The sequence below is a fragment of the Pan troglodytes genome, chromosome 8 (assembly GCF_028858775.2).
Source record: "Pan troglodytes isolate AG18354 chromosome 8, NHGRI_mPanTro3-v2.0_pri, whole genome shotgun sequence".
NCBI classification, from domain to species: Eukaryota; Metazoa; Chordata; class Mammalia; order Primates; family Hominidae; genus Pan; species Pan troglodytes.
The window spans coordinates 139,242,578-139,260,889 of record NC_072406.2 but is presented as its reverse complement, the minus strand read 5'-3'; the positions used below and the strand labels follow the sequence as shown (position 1 = coordinate 139,260,889).

The 18,312-nt window shown below is 43.1% G+C and overlaps 1 protein-coding gene across 7 annotated transcripts in view; it reads right to left on the bottom strand.

The window, feature by feature from the left end:
• DOCK1 (dedicator of cytokinesis 1) overlaps window positions 1–18,312 on the bottom strand; it is a 585,238-nt gene that overhangs the window by 350,589 nt on the left and 216,337 nt on the right. For all 7 annotated transcript variants that reach the window (XM_054659991.2, XM_054659996.2, XM_063782260.1 and 4 more), the window contains 2 exons: window positions 9,703–9,830; window positions 7,543–7,638 (listed from right to left, as the gene is read on the bottom strand). In XM_054659991.2, the coding sequence (XP_054515966.1) occupies window positions 7,543–7,638; window positions 9,703–9,830 (224 nt within the window). The remainder of the gene's footprint in view (window positions 1–7,542; window positions 7,639–9,702; window positions 9,831–18,312) is intronic.

The window sequence follows — 18,312 nt, the reverse complement described above, 5'->3', positions numbered from 1 at the left end:
CATCGTAAGGCCTGGGCCTGACCCACCAGCCAGAGCTGGCCTGGCTTGGGGAGGGGAGGGACTGACGCTTGCCCACCTATGCACCCTGGCATGGAGTTTCACCACTGGAACACATGGTGGCATTTTAGGATGCACACAGGCTCACAGCAGGAGGTGTATGAGGTTTAATTCTTAAATAACCTCAGAAGAAATGGCTAAATACATTGAGTGGTGCCACAGTACACTGTGGCATGTAAATCTTGCCTCCATGGCCCAGGGGAGGTAGCTTCTCTCTAGATCTTCCATCGAGCACATCCCCAGCCTCAAGGGATCAGCCGCCTCCTTCCTTTCTTCTTCCCCTTCCTAGCGGGAGATAGGCTGAGCGCCTACCTCTCCTACTGCCACTAGCCTAATACTAACCCATCTGCACAGGTGGGCTGGTGCTTGCCTCACCTGGACGGCCTAGGAGAGGAGAGACCACAATGCTTTTTCCCAGTATCTGCAACCACAGAGTCCATGTGCAAGGGAGAGGGCACTGCAGACCAACACTCAAGGCTCCTGCTACCATCGCATGTTCTTCAGGGAGAAGAAGGGGATTCCTTTTCTGACACATGCAGAAAGGGAAGGAAAGCCCGATGCACAGCCCAGAGCAGACAGAGGGAGGGTTCTGTCTCATTCTATAATCATTTCTGAGCCAACTATTGGTGCTGCCTCAAAGGTCCTGTTCTACAGACACCCAAATACAATGAAGGGTGCCCACCAGTCACTCTACAAGTGTGCAACTCACTTCCAAGAAGCAGAAGTCCTGTAGTCCTGCATCTGCTCCTTCAATCTCCAACCCTCCAGCAGAAGATAAATGGGGAGGGGCTCAAAGTACGGGAAAACCTTGCTACCTTGGAAACAACTTAGGCAGTTGGCAGCATTTCCCATGTACCCTGAGAGGCAGTTAGTTATCTACAGCCACAGAGATCTGAGATGTGGCTGGACTATTGGGTGTAAATGGTGTCACAGTCATGGCCCAGCCTCAGGCAGACCAACTCCAACCAATAAACAGTCACAAGGAGGATGGCCTGCAACACTGTTTTCCTTGGAAACCACATGGGCATATCAGAACCAAGATACACAACTCTTAATTAAAACTGTGAAGACAGACCATCAAATAATGGCCTTTCCTAGAAGACAGCAAGAAAAGGAAACAAGAAAGAGGCATGAACTTTTCTATGTCATGGTGTTAGTAACACCATGGCCTGTTTAGAAAACCTGTCACTGGTGGACCTATTCCTTAGCATTTTTATCAGCAAGTGAAAGTTGATTTCATTATGAATCAGGGCAGTTTGGCTGGAGCAGTGTCACCTAAAGATCAGAGCAGCTGCTTCCCACACCAGCGCGTCTTCTTTGATCTACAGAAACTCTATCACTAGCATATTTGCAGGCACTGCATGTGCAGCCACTTTATTTACTGAAAGTAAACAACTCTGTGGTACAAAGATCAGAAAGAACATCCATTTCATGAACCGGCATAAAGTCATCATGCTACAGTGGATCCTATACATTTTGGTCAATGACAAGGTCATTTTAAGTTGCGCAAAAATTAACTTAAGGCAGTCTGGTTTTGCAAATACCTTTGCAGTTTGGTATGAATATGTAAGGATTGCAGAGCATATTTTGCCCATTCAACAATGTGGTTTTTACTTCTTCTGCAGTAAACCCATAGCTAGTAACCAACCTTGAAAAAATACCAGGGTCACAGGAATATGAAAACAAACCTAAAATTGCTGTAGCTGCCCCAAAGAAAAATGAACTTATAAAAGCATTGGTGCACACACACACGTTAGGATGATTTTCTGAAAGCAGGTAGGTTTATTAGCAAACAGTACAATTATAGACATTTTTATGATGACTATACAAAACCCAGACACTGTCCATTTGAAACACATTTTTTTGCAGATGATTTTAAAATCATTTTTAAAACACATTCATACTTAAACTCTATTACAATGAACATCTCAAAATGAATGCTCATGCATGGGGATATAACATCTTTGTGAAAATATTTGGTTATGAGTCTTGGGAAAAAGGCACTATTCACTGGGAAACCAATTCTATTAATACCATTTTCCAAATGAAGGAGCATGTCAGGCCCTTATCAATCACCCAGGCTCAGAGAAAGCACTGGGTTTTCACCAACAGCAAATTCCCCACCTAAGATGCTGTTGTCACAATGAAACACGCCCTCCACCATCCCATCAATGTCCCCCTGAGACAGTGTTTAGAGTGGAAACAAAATAACTTCCATCACTTGTGTCTAGGGAGTCAGGATGCTCCAGTGGCGACAAGAGTTAAGTGGAGAATCCAGGCAAAATCTTCCCCTTCCCTACGCCCACTTCTGTCAATGTTCAAAGGGAATTTTTCCTTAAAAGAAGCCCACATTTTCATTTTCGTGAATTAGTAATTTCCAATCTCCTCGTGTGTATCCAGGCCACAGAAAAATCTTTAGAAGTCCTTCTCACTCGATTACATTTTTAAAGGACCTATTAACAGAATGTAAATCTGATCATTTGAAAGAAGCAACAGCAGCGCGTATCACAGGAGACGGAAATGTTACTCATTTCAACAGCTCTCATCTCAGCCTGGAGTGCTTCTTACTCTAGGAAAAACACACACCCAATGGCTGGCCAGCCCACCTGCACACAACACAACAGCACCTATCCCAGCCGCGGTCACCTGCTCAGACCCGTGTGTGATGAGGAAAAATGCTGCTTAATGCTGAGGGCTTAGAAAGCTTCTCAAAAAGGAAGGCTAAAACAAATCCTGATGTCTGACTTAATATAAAAATAAGTATTTCACTCCATGTTTCTACAGCATCAGACTACATCAGAGTAAAGATAAAATGACCTTTTTGTTCTGTGGCAAGGTTATTGCAACGCTTCTGTCTCTGGGCATGTGCTAGGTATTCACATGGTCTACAATTCTGCAACTGCCAAATGGAGTTGTTTTGGTTTTTTCTTAAGGATGTAATACTTAGGATCATAGCACATTATTATCCTAGGCACGAGATGCATTCCAATCACCCATTTCAAATATAATCAACTAAAGCGAACAATATACAACTGACTGCAAAGTTGAGTTTTTGTAAAATCCCACAGATAAAGAAAAGCCTTATATTGCATATCCCAATTTATCTAATTAAGTGTGAAGTTCCCCAGTTTTCTATTCCTTACATAAATAGGGGGAAGCTGTCAGGGCATAATCACATTCCCAATTAATACCTTATTCCAATGGAAAGAGGCCACATTTCTAGTACTGTTGTTGACAACATCATGGAATAAATCATTAAGTAAAGTATATCAATTGCAGAGTTCTTTTTAATCACTTTAATTTTTAAAAACTCATTTTCAGTGATTACTTAGAATTTTTAAGCTGATTCATAGTTACATAATTTCCACTATATTTATGCAAAAATGAGTAACACATAAAGGCTGAAATCTCTAAGATATAATGGAATGGTACAGCCTACCCAAAACAGACCTATGAACTATTTTCTACTCTTTTTCCACTCTAGAAGGTCTACTGATTAAGGTTTTTGTCCACCTTGTCAGGGATACTTTTTGCCTTGATCTTCCTCTAATCTAAATTCACAGAGCAACAACAATGACTTTAAAAAGTTAATGCATAAATCTACATTTGATGCAAATTGGAAGAGCAAGGGCAGGCATCCTAAACAGGGTAGCATTTCACTCACACTGCTCTGTTGACTCCAGAGAGGGGGCTCGTGGCTGGTTGGGGATTACAAGGTCCCACTAAACAACTCGAATTTTCAGTGGCGAACACCCTTCTTGAAAACATCTTGATGTTGTCATCACTCATTAAATGATTATAGCTTATTCAGAATTTTTTTGAGAGTCCTTTCAAGACAGCTGCATTTTATAAAAGAAACTCCAAGGATTTTTTTTACTTCTTTACAGATCTTAGAGATGGTGGAATTGGGAGGAGTCCGTTTAAGACCTCTCTCCTCTTCCCACTTTGAGGCTTCTGTTTGGGAAGATCAGGGCTGTGGAGGATGGTTCTGGAGGTGGGTAGTTTGTTCTACCTCTTCCATTCCCAGACAGTGCTTAGACCCCTATGCCAAATGCTTGATATCAATGTGGCTCCGGATAAGACCAAGCATGGGTCCTCGCTGTCACACCCCCTTCTTAGAACATGCAAGGCTTCTTCCTGAGGAACTCCTCAGGGTTCCTTAGAACACAGGGGTTCTTCCAAGCTGGAGCATCCCAAGCCCTTCAGGAAATGGGCACCTAGCTTGAGGTCTGGCCCTTCTAGCAAGGAGATCCTAGAGTTGGACCATGGATACGACATGATAGAAAATAGAAAGGTGCTTATTTCCCTGAACAGCTGTCTCCCTAAGCAGGACAGGGATCTAGGAGCAGCTCAGTCCTTTCGATGACTTCTGAAGTGGACCAGGGCCATCAGCATCGTGTGCCTGTGTCTTATAGAAGGGACTGACAGCATACATGGGAACCAAATCCAGGCTGGAAACAAGTGCTGCCATGCTAGCTGTGGGATCTTGAACTGTTTCTTGTCTGTCTGCAGGGCACTGTGAGAATTAAATAAGAATCTTCCTGTTCATTATATAGTGCATAGCACGTAAATGCATGCTCAGTGAAGAGGTGCCATTACTACTACCACACTTATTATCATGCCTGAGATAGGAGAAATTTCTCAAAGACATCCTGGACCACATGGTCTGAGAGGAGATATCATTCCCTGCAGGGTCTATTCTACCCTTTGATGAAGCTGCGAGCACATTTTATAATCTCTCCACATTCCCAGCTTCCCATCCAAACTTTATGAGCTTTTTCTGTGCCCTCTTCCCTCCAGTTTAACTGTTGACCAGTGGGCTACAAGTCAAGTGAACACACACCTAGCATAAAGACCCTAAATAAGGCTGGGCATGGTGGCTCATGCCTGTAATCCCAGCACTTTGGGAGGCCGAGGCGGATGGATCACCTGAGGTCAAGAGTTTGAGACCAGCCTTGCCAACATGGTGAAACCCCATCTGTACTAAAAAATACAAAAATTATCTTGAGTGTGGTGACATGCACCTGTAATCCCAGCTTCTCGGGAGTCCGAGGCACAAGAATCACTTGAACCCAGGAGACAGAGGTTGCAGTGAGTCAAGATTGCACAACTGCACTCCAGCCTGGGTGACAGAGCAAGACTCTATCTCAGGGGGAAAAAAAAAAAAAAAAAGAAGACCCTAACTGGAGGCAGGATTGTGCCCCAACTAGAGACAGGACCATATCCCCTAACCAGAGACTGGACTGTGCCCCCCTGACCAGAGACAGGACGTCCTGACCAGAGACAGGACGTCCTAACCGGAGAGAGAGGACCAAGACCCACTAACCAGAGACAGAACCATGTTTCCCTAAGCACAGGCAGAACCATGCTCCCCTGAACAGAGACAAAACAGTCTCATAAGACCACCTGCCTCCACTTATACCCTATCCCTCATCTGCCACCACCCCTGCATGCCATCATGTCATCCCCAGCCTCTCTAAGTCCACCCATCCCAAGAGGGTCTTGGCAGAACCACACTTGGTTCAAGTTCAAGCCACATGCTCTTTGCTCTACATAAGGCCCTTTCTAGTTCCACTCCTGAGACTGTGAAGAGTGCACCTGCGGCACGACTCCAAGAAGACAGGAACGCCAGACGTCAGGGGTCAACGCCGGACATCAGGGGTCAACGCCAGACCTCAGGGGTCAACAGGTGGCTTGTGGAGTCACCGCAAATCCTTCTCTATGGGCTCAGTGCCCATTCCACATTAATGTGATCCAAATGTGTTTCAAGACTATGAATAATTATGATGGAGAATAAGAAAAAGCAGGCAAATTTACGTTTATGTAATAATGGAAAAGTCTACTGTAAATAAAGCCAATTTACATGGAAACATTTTATTTCCTGATTCATACATGTTGTAATCCAAACTTAAAAGTGTTTAAGTTTAAACTTTAAGTTTAAACACTTTAAAAAGGAAAACTGAGTTTAAGTTTAAACTTTAAACACTTGAAAAAGGAAAATCTGAACCTCACATGTGCTGATGCTCTAAGACATGAACTGTTTCACTGGATGGAAACACACTTAGGCAGCATTTGTCCATCTGTGCGACCTGTCTGTGACGCACACGACACGGAGTCCTCTGTGGTGACACCAGACATAAAAACGCAAAGGACCCCAGGGCTCCGTTCTGACTATGCTGTCCAAGAAGACACACATCACCTCCCTGTTCACACCCCAGATATGCAACAAGAACAACGGTCACGCACCAGGAAGGACCAGGTGCCTCCTCTGATGTCAAGGGAAAACTCCAAAAGGACGTTTTCTCCTTTCAAGTTATTTTTTGGAAAGGATCCACCAAGATGACTTAAATGATAACGTGTGCTAAGTATTTTAAACATTATCCAGTCTATCTTTGATGGGCACTCAGGTTGGTTCCAAGTCTTTGCTATTGTAAACAGTGCTGCAATAAACATACGTGTACATGTGTCTGAATAAAGAAAATGTGGCACCTATACACCATGGAATAGTATGCAGCCATAAAAAAGAATGAGTTCATGTCCTTTGCAGGGACATGGATGAAGCTGGAAGCCATCATTCTCAGCAAACTAACACAGGACCAGAACACCAAACACCACGTGTTCTCACTCATGAGTAGGAGCTGAACAATGAGAATACATGCACACAGGGAGGAGAACAACACACACCGGGGCCTGCTGGGGAGTGGGGGGCAAATGGAGGGAGAGCATTAGGACAAATACCTAATGCATGCAGGGCTTAAAACCTAGATGATGGGTTGATAGGTGCAGCAAACCACCATGGCATACGCATACCTATGTAACAAACCTGTATGTTCTGCACATGTATCCCAGAAATTAAAGAAAAAAAAAAAGAAAAGAAATTATAACCCCTTGAACCTCAAAAAAAAAAAAAAAATTAAATGAGACCTACTCATGCATTTTTTGCTGAAGGAAACAGACTTAAGGTAAGAGGGTGGGGAGGACAGCAGTGAACCCTGGGAAAAGGCACCATGATCAGAAACTTGATGGACTGTCTAAATTAGTAAAATATTCTTGAAAAAAATGAATAGGCTCCTGCCTAATTACTGTTTAAGAGAAACACCTACAATACATTAGAATAGACAATAAAATAACTAAGGTGAAGAATCTCAATTACTTTTTAGGGTCCTTCATAAAATTTTATTAATGGCACCTTAAGTGTAAACACTAAGGAGAAACTGCCAGAAGAATGACAACTCAGCAGAAAATACATGTCTTTTGCTATAAGTAAGTAATGAGAAAACAAGAGCCAAATGTTTCCATCTTTAAAGTTGGTTTGCTTACCCTTCAACTTTGACATTCATTTGGAAAATGAGGACATTTTATATACCAAGCTGTATCTCAACTGCTCACTACATTGCAGTATAATAAGCTATGTTCAAACAGCAGTTGGAGAAGGATGCTGTCAGCCCCAGTTAAATATCCAAACATATGTCACCAAGCACTTACGATGAGTTCGGAATCTCGTCCCATGGAAATGACGGTTCGGTTCACGGTCCGGAGAAGTTTCTCCATGATAATCTGGACATGCCTCTGGGTTGGCCCCTGGGGAAGGACACACCAATGAACATCAACACCAGAGAAACATTAACATGCCAGCCCCAGTGGCTGTCATTGAATCCATTTACCCTGTAAAGAGTAAATCAATTATAACCCTTAATGAGATGAAAAATGGCCGTTGTCAAAGGCAAAAGCTCTCACAAAGAAAACTCAGGGGATTTTATTAATTATAGTCCATTAATGATAATTTGTTACATATATAATCATAGTAATTTAATTTAAGCAAACCTTAAAAATAAAAGAAAATCTGTTTAAACAATATAATGTTTATGATCCCTGATTAGCCCACCAATTAGTTTTCTAAAGATATTTGGCCATCTGTAAATGGAAGGCAGGCAGATAACAGTCCTAGATGGTTCTGCATGTCAAATGCAAATAACTTAAACAGTCACATAGGATAGAATGTTTAAACAGCATTTAGCAAACTATCTAAAATTCACACTGCTGTGGCATTCAGTAAAAATTGACTCTTTTATTAGTGTGGGATGCGATTGTTGATTCTTCTTCGTGAACTTTGAATCTGCTTAAACACATGCTCTAGGCCCTTCCCAGCGTCACCACCTCCTCTGTGAGCTTTGGCCATACAAGCTCTTACCCCAAGCTTTTCTCCAATAAAAACAGGGAAGAGCCTGAAGTGGGACCACTGGAGGCTGGCCTTTGGGTGAAGGCCTCCAAGACCTCTCCAAAGGCAATGCCCCTGTAAGAGGTGAGGTTTCCAGCATCACCAAGAACAGATTTAATCCGATCTTTTTCTTCCAGATCACTAACCAGGCTCTGAGAGAATGAGCCAGGACTACAGGGGAGTGGGTGGCCAGGTATATGGGTGTGGTGACTAGGAGGGATTTTCAAGGTCATGCAGGAAACGGCCAGGGACAAGCCTCATCTACTTAGAAATCCTGGCCACTCTGTCCAGGGCTAGGGGCAAGGACAGACAAAGCCCTGCTTTCACCTTTCCAGGCACACCTGGAAGATCAATAGCATCACGTGTGTACTCCAACAGGAATGGTATGTTGGGAGTGAAAGGCACAGGGTCAGACTTTTCCATATGCGCTGGCACAAACTTGCTTTTTATTTTTTCTTTCATTTTCTAGAGACAGGCTCTCACTATGTTGCCCAGGCTGGTCTTAAACTCCTGGGCTCAAGCGATCCTCCTGCCTTGGCTTCCCAAACCGCTGGGATTACAGGTGTGAGCTACTGCGCTGGGCTGGCACCAACTTCTGATTTTTAAAAAAGTCCCTGAAAGAAGCATACAATTTAGAAATGCAAAAGGAATAGGGTAGGCCAGGTGCAGTGGCTCACTGGGAGGCCGAGGCGGGTGGATCACGAGGTCAGGAGTTTGAGACCAGCCTGGCCAACATAGTGAAACCCCGTCTGTACTAAAAATACAAAAAAAATTAGCTGGGCATGGTGGCAGGCACCTATAATCCCAGCTACTTGGGAGGCTGAGGCAGGAGAATCGCTTGAACCCGGGAGGCAGAGGTTGCCATGAGCTGAGATTGTGCCACTGCACTCTAGCCTGGGCGACAGTGTAAGACTCTGTCTCAAAAGAAAAAAAAAAAAAAAGGAATAGGGTAGAGCTACAAAAGCAAAGCACTGACCTAGGGGAAGACAGCCTGGGGGGAGGAAAAGAGCTGCTCTTCTCCTTACGACTCCCTCAGCATGCCTGGCTTTATTTATTTATTTATTTTTAACTTTGTGCATGTATTACTTTAATAAAAATAAGAAGAAAGAATGCAGATAATTAGCCAACTTTAAGCATCAAAGCCTTTTTGTCTGACCTTAAGGATGAAAATTTAGGTCCTGAGAGACATTTCGTCGAGAAGACACAGGAAATAAAAAAACAATTTTCAATGCAGAAGGATAAATGTTGTAATAATCACCATATATACATAAATAAAAATAATTTAAGGGTGCAACTCTACTGAGACAAAAAGAGAGGCTAGACCTTAAAATCAAGACCGTTCATTTTTAAATGAATAAAGTTGTACTGCAAGGCAAATGGCAGGTCCAGGCAAATGGCAGGACGTCACGCACAGAGCCATCACTCACCACGTCTTTCCTGTACAGCACCTCCAGGATGTGGCTGAGCAGCTGACAGCAGGCCTCCAGGTCCTCCTGTCTCTCCAGATGGTACTTGAGCTGATCGGTCATCATGGGAAGCAGGATCTCTCTGCAGTCTACACAGGACACAGCATTGCCAGTCAGTGTGAAACCAAGACGCAACTCGTGTTTGCTATAAGCTTGTCTGCCCTTTCAAGCAGTTTGCATTCACGTTGTGCAACACGTGGAACTGACATCTGGAGGGGGGTCAATTACTTGACTGTGAGAACACCGTGTCTGCTGTTATTGTAAATAATTCACATACAAACACACTTCCATGCATCTATGTGTGTATCCCAGGTAAACAGATAATAATTTGCAAACATACATGATATATGTAAACACACACACACACTTATATCCCACTGTGTGCACATAAATGCAGACACAAACACACATGGGTTTTTTGTTTTTTGTTGTTGTTTTGTTTTTGAGACAGAGTCTTGCTCCGTCGCCCAGGCTGGAGTGCCGTGGTGTGATCTCGGCTCACTGCAAGCTCCGCCTCCCAGGTTCACGCCATTCTCCCACCTCAGCCTCCTGAGTAGCTGGGACTACAGGTGCCTGCCACCACGCCCAGCTAATTTTTTTTTTTATTATTTTTAGTAGACATGGGGTTTCACCATGTTAGCCACACACGGGTTTTTTAATGAATTTTCTCTAACTACAAATTCACTAATTTGCAACATTAAAAGAAATACTTCCTACAACACAAATTATTTGAATTGCAGCTTTTCTCATCTATGCCAAGGTGAGCCAAAGTATGATTTCCTTCTCCTAGGTAGAAGATGCCAATCTTGGAATGTGGCAATTTAAGGCACACAGAATCCTTCTCAAGACAGCTTCCTGAAGTGGGCTGAGGAGGAACAGGAAATGAAAAGCAGGAGCAAAGGCCCCACTCTGGGACGCGTGGCTATAAAATGAAGGGATGCCACGGTGTAAGGATCAGAGGCAAAGCAGGTTTGGGTTTCCATTTGTGCTTTCAATAAGAGCATAGGAAGGATGTTCAGAAAATAACAGAGCAATAGGGAAACAAATTACAAATACAATGAAAGGTGAAATGCAATTCCTAATTGTCTCTTCCAGTTGGGAAATCCAGCTTAACTGGAGCATCATCCACTCTCCAGCATGGACTATCTATTTACAACACCAGTTCTGTGTTTTGACACTAGCCCAGCCATTCTTGTTTCCTTTAAATGCAGAGCACAAGAGGAGACAGCAGTGCTCTAAAACCTTAAACAGACTTAGCCGGTTTTCAGGATTTTATATTATAAGACTTACAACATTAAAGATACATTAAAACATGTTTTGCATTAATGTTTCTTTTATATAAGAAAACTATAAGCATGCAACATTGGAATGGTTCCTCTAAGTACACAGAGCACACTTAGAACTTTCCCAAGAACTACACTGTAATGAAGGACTGGGGAGCAGGCAGAGAGAAACAAAGACTGAGAAGAAACACAAACCCCTCTACTCCCCTGTCTCCAGCGGATCACATGTGGGCGGCTCATGGCCAAGGCCTTCCCCAATTCCATTTTTTGTTGATTCGCCAAGAAAGGAGTGATAGCAACTCCATTTTTACAAGAAGTTTTGTCCAATTAATATAGGAAAATAAGAATGCACCTGTTAATTTCACAATGCCAGTAGTCAATACTTAGGCAGAAGAAATGTATGACGTGCTAAGAGCTGCACATCTTCTGGAAAGAGGCCAGGTCAGCCTCGAAGGCTGTGGTGTCTGGAATCCCACAGGAGGTCAGTGAGGGAGAGCACAGTGCCAAGATGGGCTGCCCATGTAGGAGACTGCCCTAGTGTTAGAGCCACCCGAGAACAAAGCCAGTCTAAGAGAAATGAACAAGAAAATGACCTCATGGGAGTGAATCCAGCCTGGAAACACTAACACATGGGACACACTATTTCCACAAATACCCCCAAATCTCAATGCCTTTCCTATAGAACCTCGATGTTTACAAACTACATCCAACTTTAGTGACTCTTGAGCTGCTGACCTTAACCACAACACAGCATCCGACGTAGGGTTTAACTCCAAATGCTCTAGCCCAGCTGGCTGGAATGCTTCCTCAGCACACCCTTATCTGAGCCCAGCCCTGCCAGCACTCTTCCTCGTGGTGCCCACCATAATATCTCCCAAATGAGTCCTCTTGCCCTTTGGCTGGAAACACATCACACACTGTGCCAACCTCAACATGGGGAGAGCCCTGGCCCAACCCTGTCACTTGGTCATCCCTAGCACTGCCACCATTCTGGAAAACAAGCTGAATTTCCAAGAAACCTCAGAGGCAGCAGTTAGAACCACTAAGACCTGAGCAGGTAATGACAGCCCCTGACAATGTGACTAAGGAAAAAAATGACTACATAAGCTTAGAAGCCGTCTTCTGAAGCAAGCTTAGGACAGACCCAAGAGAGGGAAATGGTCTAACGGACCAGCCAGTACAGGCTGGAAGGAGGGTGTGTCCGTAAGTGATTCCAGAAAATCAGAGGAACATAGCACTGGGCTCAGAAACAGCAGAGCTGGCCCTGTAGGCTCTGGTACCCAGATGTCCTGGCCTAAATTCATCCCTCACCACACCATTTATCTGTCATGCTGGGTAGGCAGTTGTGGTCTGTGCTATTCTCAGAGCTAATTGAGTGTGCTGGTCTCATTTGTTAGAATTACTCTGGCGAGAAGAAAGAGGTGTCTGTCTGTTCATCTTTGGCTGGGGGATGCTATCAACCATCTTTGGTTACCTGGTGGTAACGTTCACCATCCACCCCACCTGGAGGACTGCGCTACCTTCACCTGTTTGCTATCCAGCCTCTCCTGATGAGAAACAACAAAACTTTTAGAAACGTCACTGTCATTTTGTCCCAATACAGACATTTCATTCACTAAGCCCCCAAGAAGATATAAAAAAAAAAATTGTTATAACCATCCTGATAGACCAGAACCCAACTGCACCTCAGCCTTCATGACCCAGCCATCCATGGCCAGTCAAGATCAAGTGGGGAGGTGGGGCGATGTCTACTTTAACTGTCGAGACAAAATGAGATGATGCTTGAGGAAGGACTTTGTAAAAAGCCATCCAACGTGCCTCAGTGAGAGGTCTCCCCCGGCACCATCAGCATCAGGAAACTCCACCCCGACCGCAAAACAGAACCAGGTCACTGAGGAGGACCAGGCTGGCAACAAGGCTTTCCCTAAAGGCCAAAGGTCACTCTGCCCATGCCAGGGATTTCAACCATGCCTCCAGGCAGAGGGTCACACAGGCTGTGGCACCTTACAGTACCGTCCGTCACCTGGTCCACAGCAACCCATCCCAGGCCCCCAAAGAAAGGCAATTCCCCAGAGCCACTAGGAGAGGCTGGGAGGACCGAAGCTGAAGGCAGCAAAGCCAAGGAGTGCACCTCCCTGGTGACCTGTGATCTGCTGGCCTCAGCAAAGTCCCCACTGGACCCAGGTACAGGAAGCCCTCCAATGCCCCGTTATCGGAACACTGAAATACTGATTGCTTTAATTATCTGTTCCTCCTTGCTGATATGCAATCTCCATAAGAGCAGAAGCCTTCTTATTTTTCTTAAATGGCTTGTCCAAGCACATAAACCAAGGCCTGATGATAGTGGTGGTATGAGTGTGTGTGTCTTGGATTAACTTGCAATTACGCACATGTGGTATCAAATTAAAGTCTGCAGTTAAAAGCAGGTCTGCCGCTCTCAACCCTCAAGAAATGGTAGCTGTTAATAACAATAATACAAATATCAGTATACAAAGTCAGCCTTTTCAACTAAAAATATACAAAGAAAACTAAAGCCTTACAGCTGCACTATCCAGTACAGTAGCCACTCAGCTGCCTTCCCCAAAAGCAAAAACATAAATTTCTTAAAACCTCATTTTTTAAGGGACTTCTCTTACTCTATATTTCTGTCTACAGATAGGTTTTTTCAAGAAGTGGTGGGAGTACACGTTTTAAGTAACAGTAAGACTCTTGAATTTTGTCTTAAGATAGCAAATCAAGAGCACTGAGGAACGTATACTACAAAAACAGATGGACAGACAGACGGACAGATAGACACACACACACACACACACATATACATATACCCTACAATGACCTATTTTAAAGCATGAACAGCTGTCTCTGGCAGCCAAGGAAGAGGAATCTCCTATCTTCCTATGGACAACACACCCAAATGTCACCTAAATGTCCTGAATACTTTTCCCATGGACAAAATGTCATTTCTACAGGTTTGGCACTGATAGTCCCATTAGTTCCAAAACAGATGGCCTGGGAAGCCAACAAATAATCCACCAGGAGAAAAAAAAAAAAAAAAAAAAAAAGGAGGAGGGGTCTTATATTTTAAAGAAAAACAAACCATCTTTTGAATACTCTGGAACAAACACTTGACCAGAAGTCCAGGAACCTGAGTCACTTGATGGGATCTGGGGAAAGCCTTTTAATCAGTTTACCCACACGTATAAAGAAATAATGCAATCCCCCCTGCTGGCTCTTTGCTTTGTATCTAGAGAGTTTAAGAGTTACTTAAACTCTCTAGGTCTTAATTTTTCTAATGTGCAAAATGGGGATGCTGTTGGTCGTCTCCCAGGTTGACTGAGAACTAAATGATACGATGTGTGTATTTAGCAAATATGAGCCTACAACAAATGGTGGTAACAGAAGGAATAGTATTATACAAAGTTAGCTGTTCAACTAAAAGGACACAAAAGAAAACTAATACCTCAGAGCTGTGACATCCAACATGGAAACCTCTGAGCATGTGAAATCTAATTAGTGCCACGGAGGAATGGAATTTTTAATGTTATTTAATTGTAATTAATATAAACTCGAATGTAAAAAGTGCTACTTGATTTACTTATTAGAAACCAATGTTTGTAACAATTGGGGTGTGTGAATCTCATTTTTCAAAGGTAAATTATATTCAATGATGAAAATAAAGATCACGTGTCTGGTGAAAATTTCACATCCAAACAGAGATGTGCTGTAAGTGTAAAATACTGGATTTCAGAGACTTCATATGATAAAAAGAATGTAAAATATGTATCATTAGTAATATTTAGAGAGAGTTCATGTTGCAGTGATGTTTTAGACAAAATACATTGTTAAAATTCATTTCAGCAATTGCCTCATTTTTTAAAATGTGGCAACTAGAATATTTTTAATTACATACATGGCTCACATTCTATTTCTGCTGGACAGCACAGTCTCAGAGAATGCTAGAAAGCCGATGTTGAAGACCTTGTATGTGACTTCTCATTTTTATGAACTGGCATTTATTGTAAGCAGAGTCATGGCCACAGCTCTCTCTTATCAGACACTCCGTCACACATACGTGACTCCAGGACCACCAGTGCTTGTCAGTGCTGACTTAGGCTACGGTGACCTACGAGGAAGCTAGAATCAGCTGGCACAGCTATCCTGGTTTCCTCTGCCACGCACAGAGCTATAAAGGTAGCCAGGCTCCATGCAAATCAGCTGTGAGGATCACACCAGCCACCCTTTCACGGCCCTTCCCCAGTGTGATCCACAATGATTACAGACAGCAATAATTCAACATCTGTTCATCCTCAGCTGCAAGGGCTGAAGCCGGGATGATTAATGCTCTGGTAATGAGGACAGAGTAAAAAATATTAATCTTTATAAAAGGTATTCAATAAGCATTATCAGCTTATAAATGCCCAAGCAGAATACCCGACCATAACCCCATTACAGTTCTACATTAAAGCAAGATGCAAATAAAAGAATGAATTTGTCCATTGAAAACATTCATTTTTATGAACAGAGTAATGTACTTCTTAATTTTTAGTTTGGTCACATTAAATAAATGATCCATAAAGTGCATTTAATAACTCTGTGTTACATAGAACTGAGATCCAGTATAACACTTTTCATAAGAATTAAACAGTAAGAATCATATACATGGGGGGTGTTTGCTATTCATCTTGTATAGTCAATTGTCTTATTTTCCAGCCATCTAAGAATCCTGGACCCACAGGTTTCAACACGTTCACGTGCTTTCCTCCCTCCATTCAAGTCTTCAAACAACAGAAATACAGAAGACGGTGCCGACACTGGAAGGAATCGCGGAGCCATCTCCTTAGCTCCACACTTCACAGATGTGGGAGCTGGGAGCTGAGTGAAGGGACCTTCAGGACTGCACCTCTACGCACCATCGGAGTCAGAATTATTAGATGTCTATTCCAGCCGGGCGCGGTGGCTCACGCCTGTAATCCCAGCACTTTGGGAGGCTGAGTCAGGAGGACCATGAGGTCAGGAGATAGAGACCATCCTGGCTGACACAGTGAAACCCCATCTCTACTAAAAATACAAAAACAAAATTAGTCGGCCGCGGTGGCAGGCGCCTGTAGTCCCAGCTACTCAGGAGGCTGAGGCAGAAGAATGGCGTGAACCCAGGAGACGGAGCTTGCAGTAAGCCGAGACTGTGCCACTGCACTCCAGCCTGGGTGACAGAGTGAGACTCCGTCTCAAAGGAAAAAAAAAAAAAAAAAGCCTGATTCCTCAGCTGGAGCCCCCAGAGTAAAGGACCCATGCAGGTACACGTGTGTGTAAACCTGTATGGTTCAGGCATTTTTACATAACAGACACAAAGCAAATTTTTCAAGAATCATTCTAACCTAACAAGTCATGAAAGTTAGCAGTACCAGAGAATAAATCAACATCAAGTTACCCTTGGTAGGTCACTTTTCCTTTCTGCACCTTAGTTTCCTAGTCTGTAAAATGGAGTAAACACAAATGGCCTGTGCAGTGTTTCTGTTCCAAGCTGCCCGGCAGTACCTTTTACGTGTTCTGATTGGAACAGGGCCACTGGGCAGAGGGCTGAAATTGTTAGAAATGCGGTAATCTGCACTTCACTCTTGAGGTATTCAGTATCATGGAATTTGAAATGAAAAGGTAACAGAGCAAGTAAAAGGGTGTTGGAAATTGGAAGGAGGGGGCACAGTAGCACGTGGACTATTGAACAACAGGAAAAAGAAGTTTGTCAAATACATGTTTTCTGGACATTGGCACAAGGCTTTGTAAAAAAGCGAGCCATCCTTTAAAGGAAGGCAGTGGGGGAGCAGATATTTTGTATCTTTTACTCTGGAAAACTAAGGATTAAACTTCCATTACTCTGTTAGTAACAAGTTGTCAGAGGAAAGAAATGAAAGAAGAGCCAATGGAGAAAAATTGCAAATGAGTCCCATTTATCAGTAGATGAAAAAATTGGCAAGATGCAAGAAAAATGCAGAAAACACTGTGTGAGAAGAATTGGTCAGGCAGGAAGTCTGTTTTCTAGGTGGAAGGGGGTACATCAAGGATGTGGCTTGTGTTAAGTTCAGAAAGAATTTAAAGGGCTATCAGTCTGCAGGCAGGATCTCACCACATGGAGGATGAGAAAACTGAGAGAGAATATACAGGGCTGTGGAATGGTGGGTATTTTTTAAACCAGGAGAATAAAGGTAGCAAAAAAACATAGGTCTTGGCCCGTGTGGTCCTGCACAAACTCCCCTCCTGGTTGCTCTGACAATAAAATACATATGTCAAAACCCTATATTGTGTTGCAGTTCATCTTAGCGGAAGGACTGTGCACCCAGGGAGGAGTTTATGCCCAAGAAAAGACAGAGGTCCTAAAGCAGAACCTAGGAGACTGCATGCTGACCTGGGGCTCTTTCCACTGTCCCAGGCTAGTTACTGTAGACAACACATCATGCAGTTACAGAAATCAGCTACCAGGAGCTAGAAGAAATCATGTACTAAAGAGACTCAGGGCTTGCTTTCCTGGTGCCCAGTGTGCACATGACTAAATACAGCACAACCAACACAGTCTCTTCTCAGATTGCTCTTCTTGCATTCAACATCCAGCAACAGGAACAGAAGCCCACCCAGAAGTGACAGCAGAACTCAACAGACGATGATAAAGTTTACACCAACTATACCATAAACTGTTGGCACCACCAATTTGATCACAGATAAAAGTCCCACACAGAAAGAAGAGAAAAACTATTAAAACTCCATGAACATACAAGCACAACACTGTATACTTTATACATTTCATTTATTTGTGTGTTTATTCATTCACTTATTTGTATTTTATCTTGTTCCATATGGCATTTGAAGTAAATTCAGTTTTCAGAATGCATTACTCATATGGTGGGTGTGAAACAGTTTAAGAAAAGAGTGGGCTGATAGATTTGTAAGAAGCCACCTCCTCAATCAGCACCACGGCGGTGGACAGCTCCCTGCCAGGCTTCTTGCTGAACTCTGGTGTCCTTATCTGAGCATTGAGATAATCACTCTTTTCCAATTCTACATTTTTAAGTAGAAGACTCTGAAGACTCTCAAAGGAAGCAAACTCGCTAATCAATGGTCCTGAGCACACGGAAGATATTCAATGAATTATGATGGAATTGAAATGGAAACAATTAAAAACCTGAAATCGAGTTCACCCTCCTACATTCAATAAGTCATTTCTAAAATCCTGCAGTGTTATAACAAATGGTCTTTTCAAAAACATATATAATGAAAGACAGAGAATGATATACAGAAT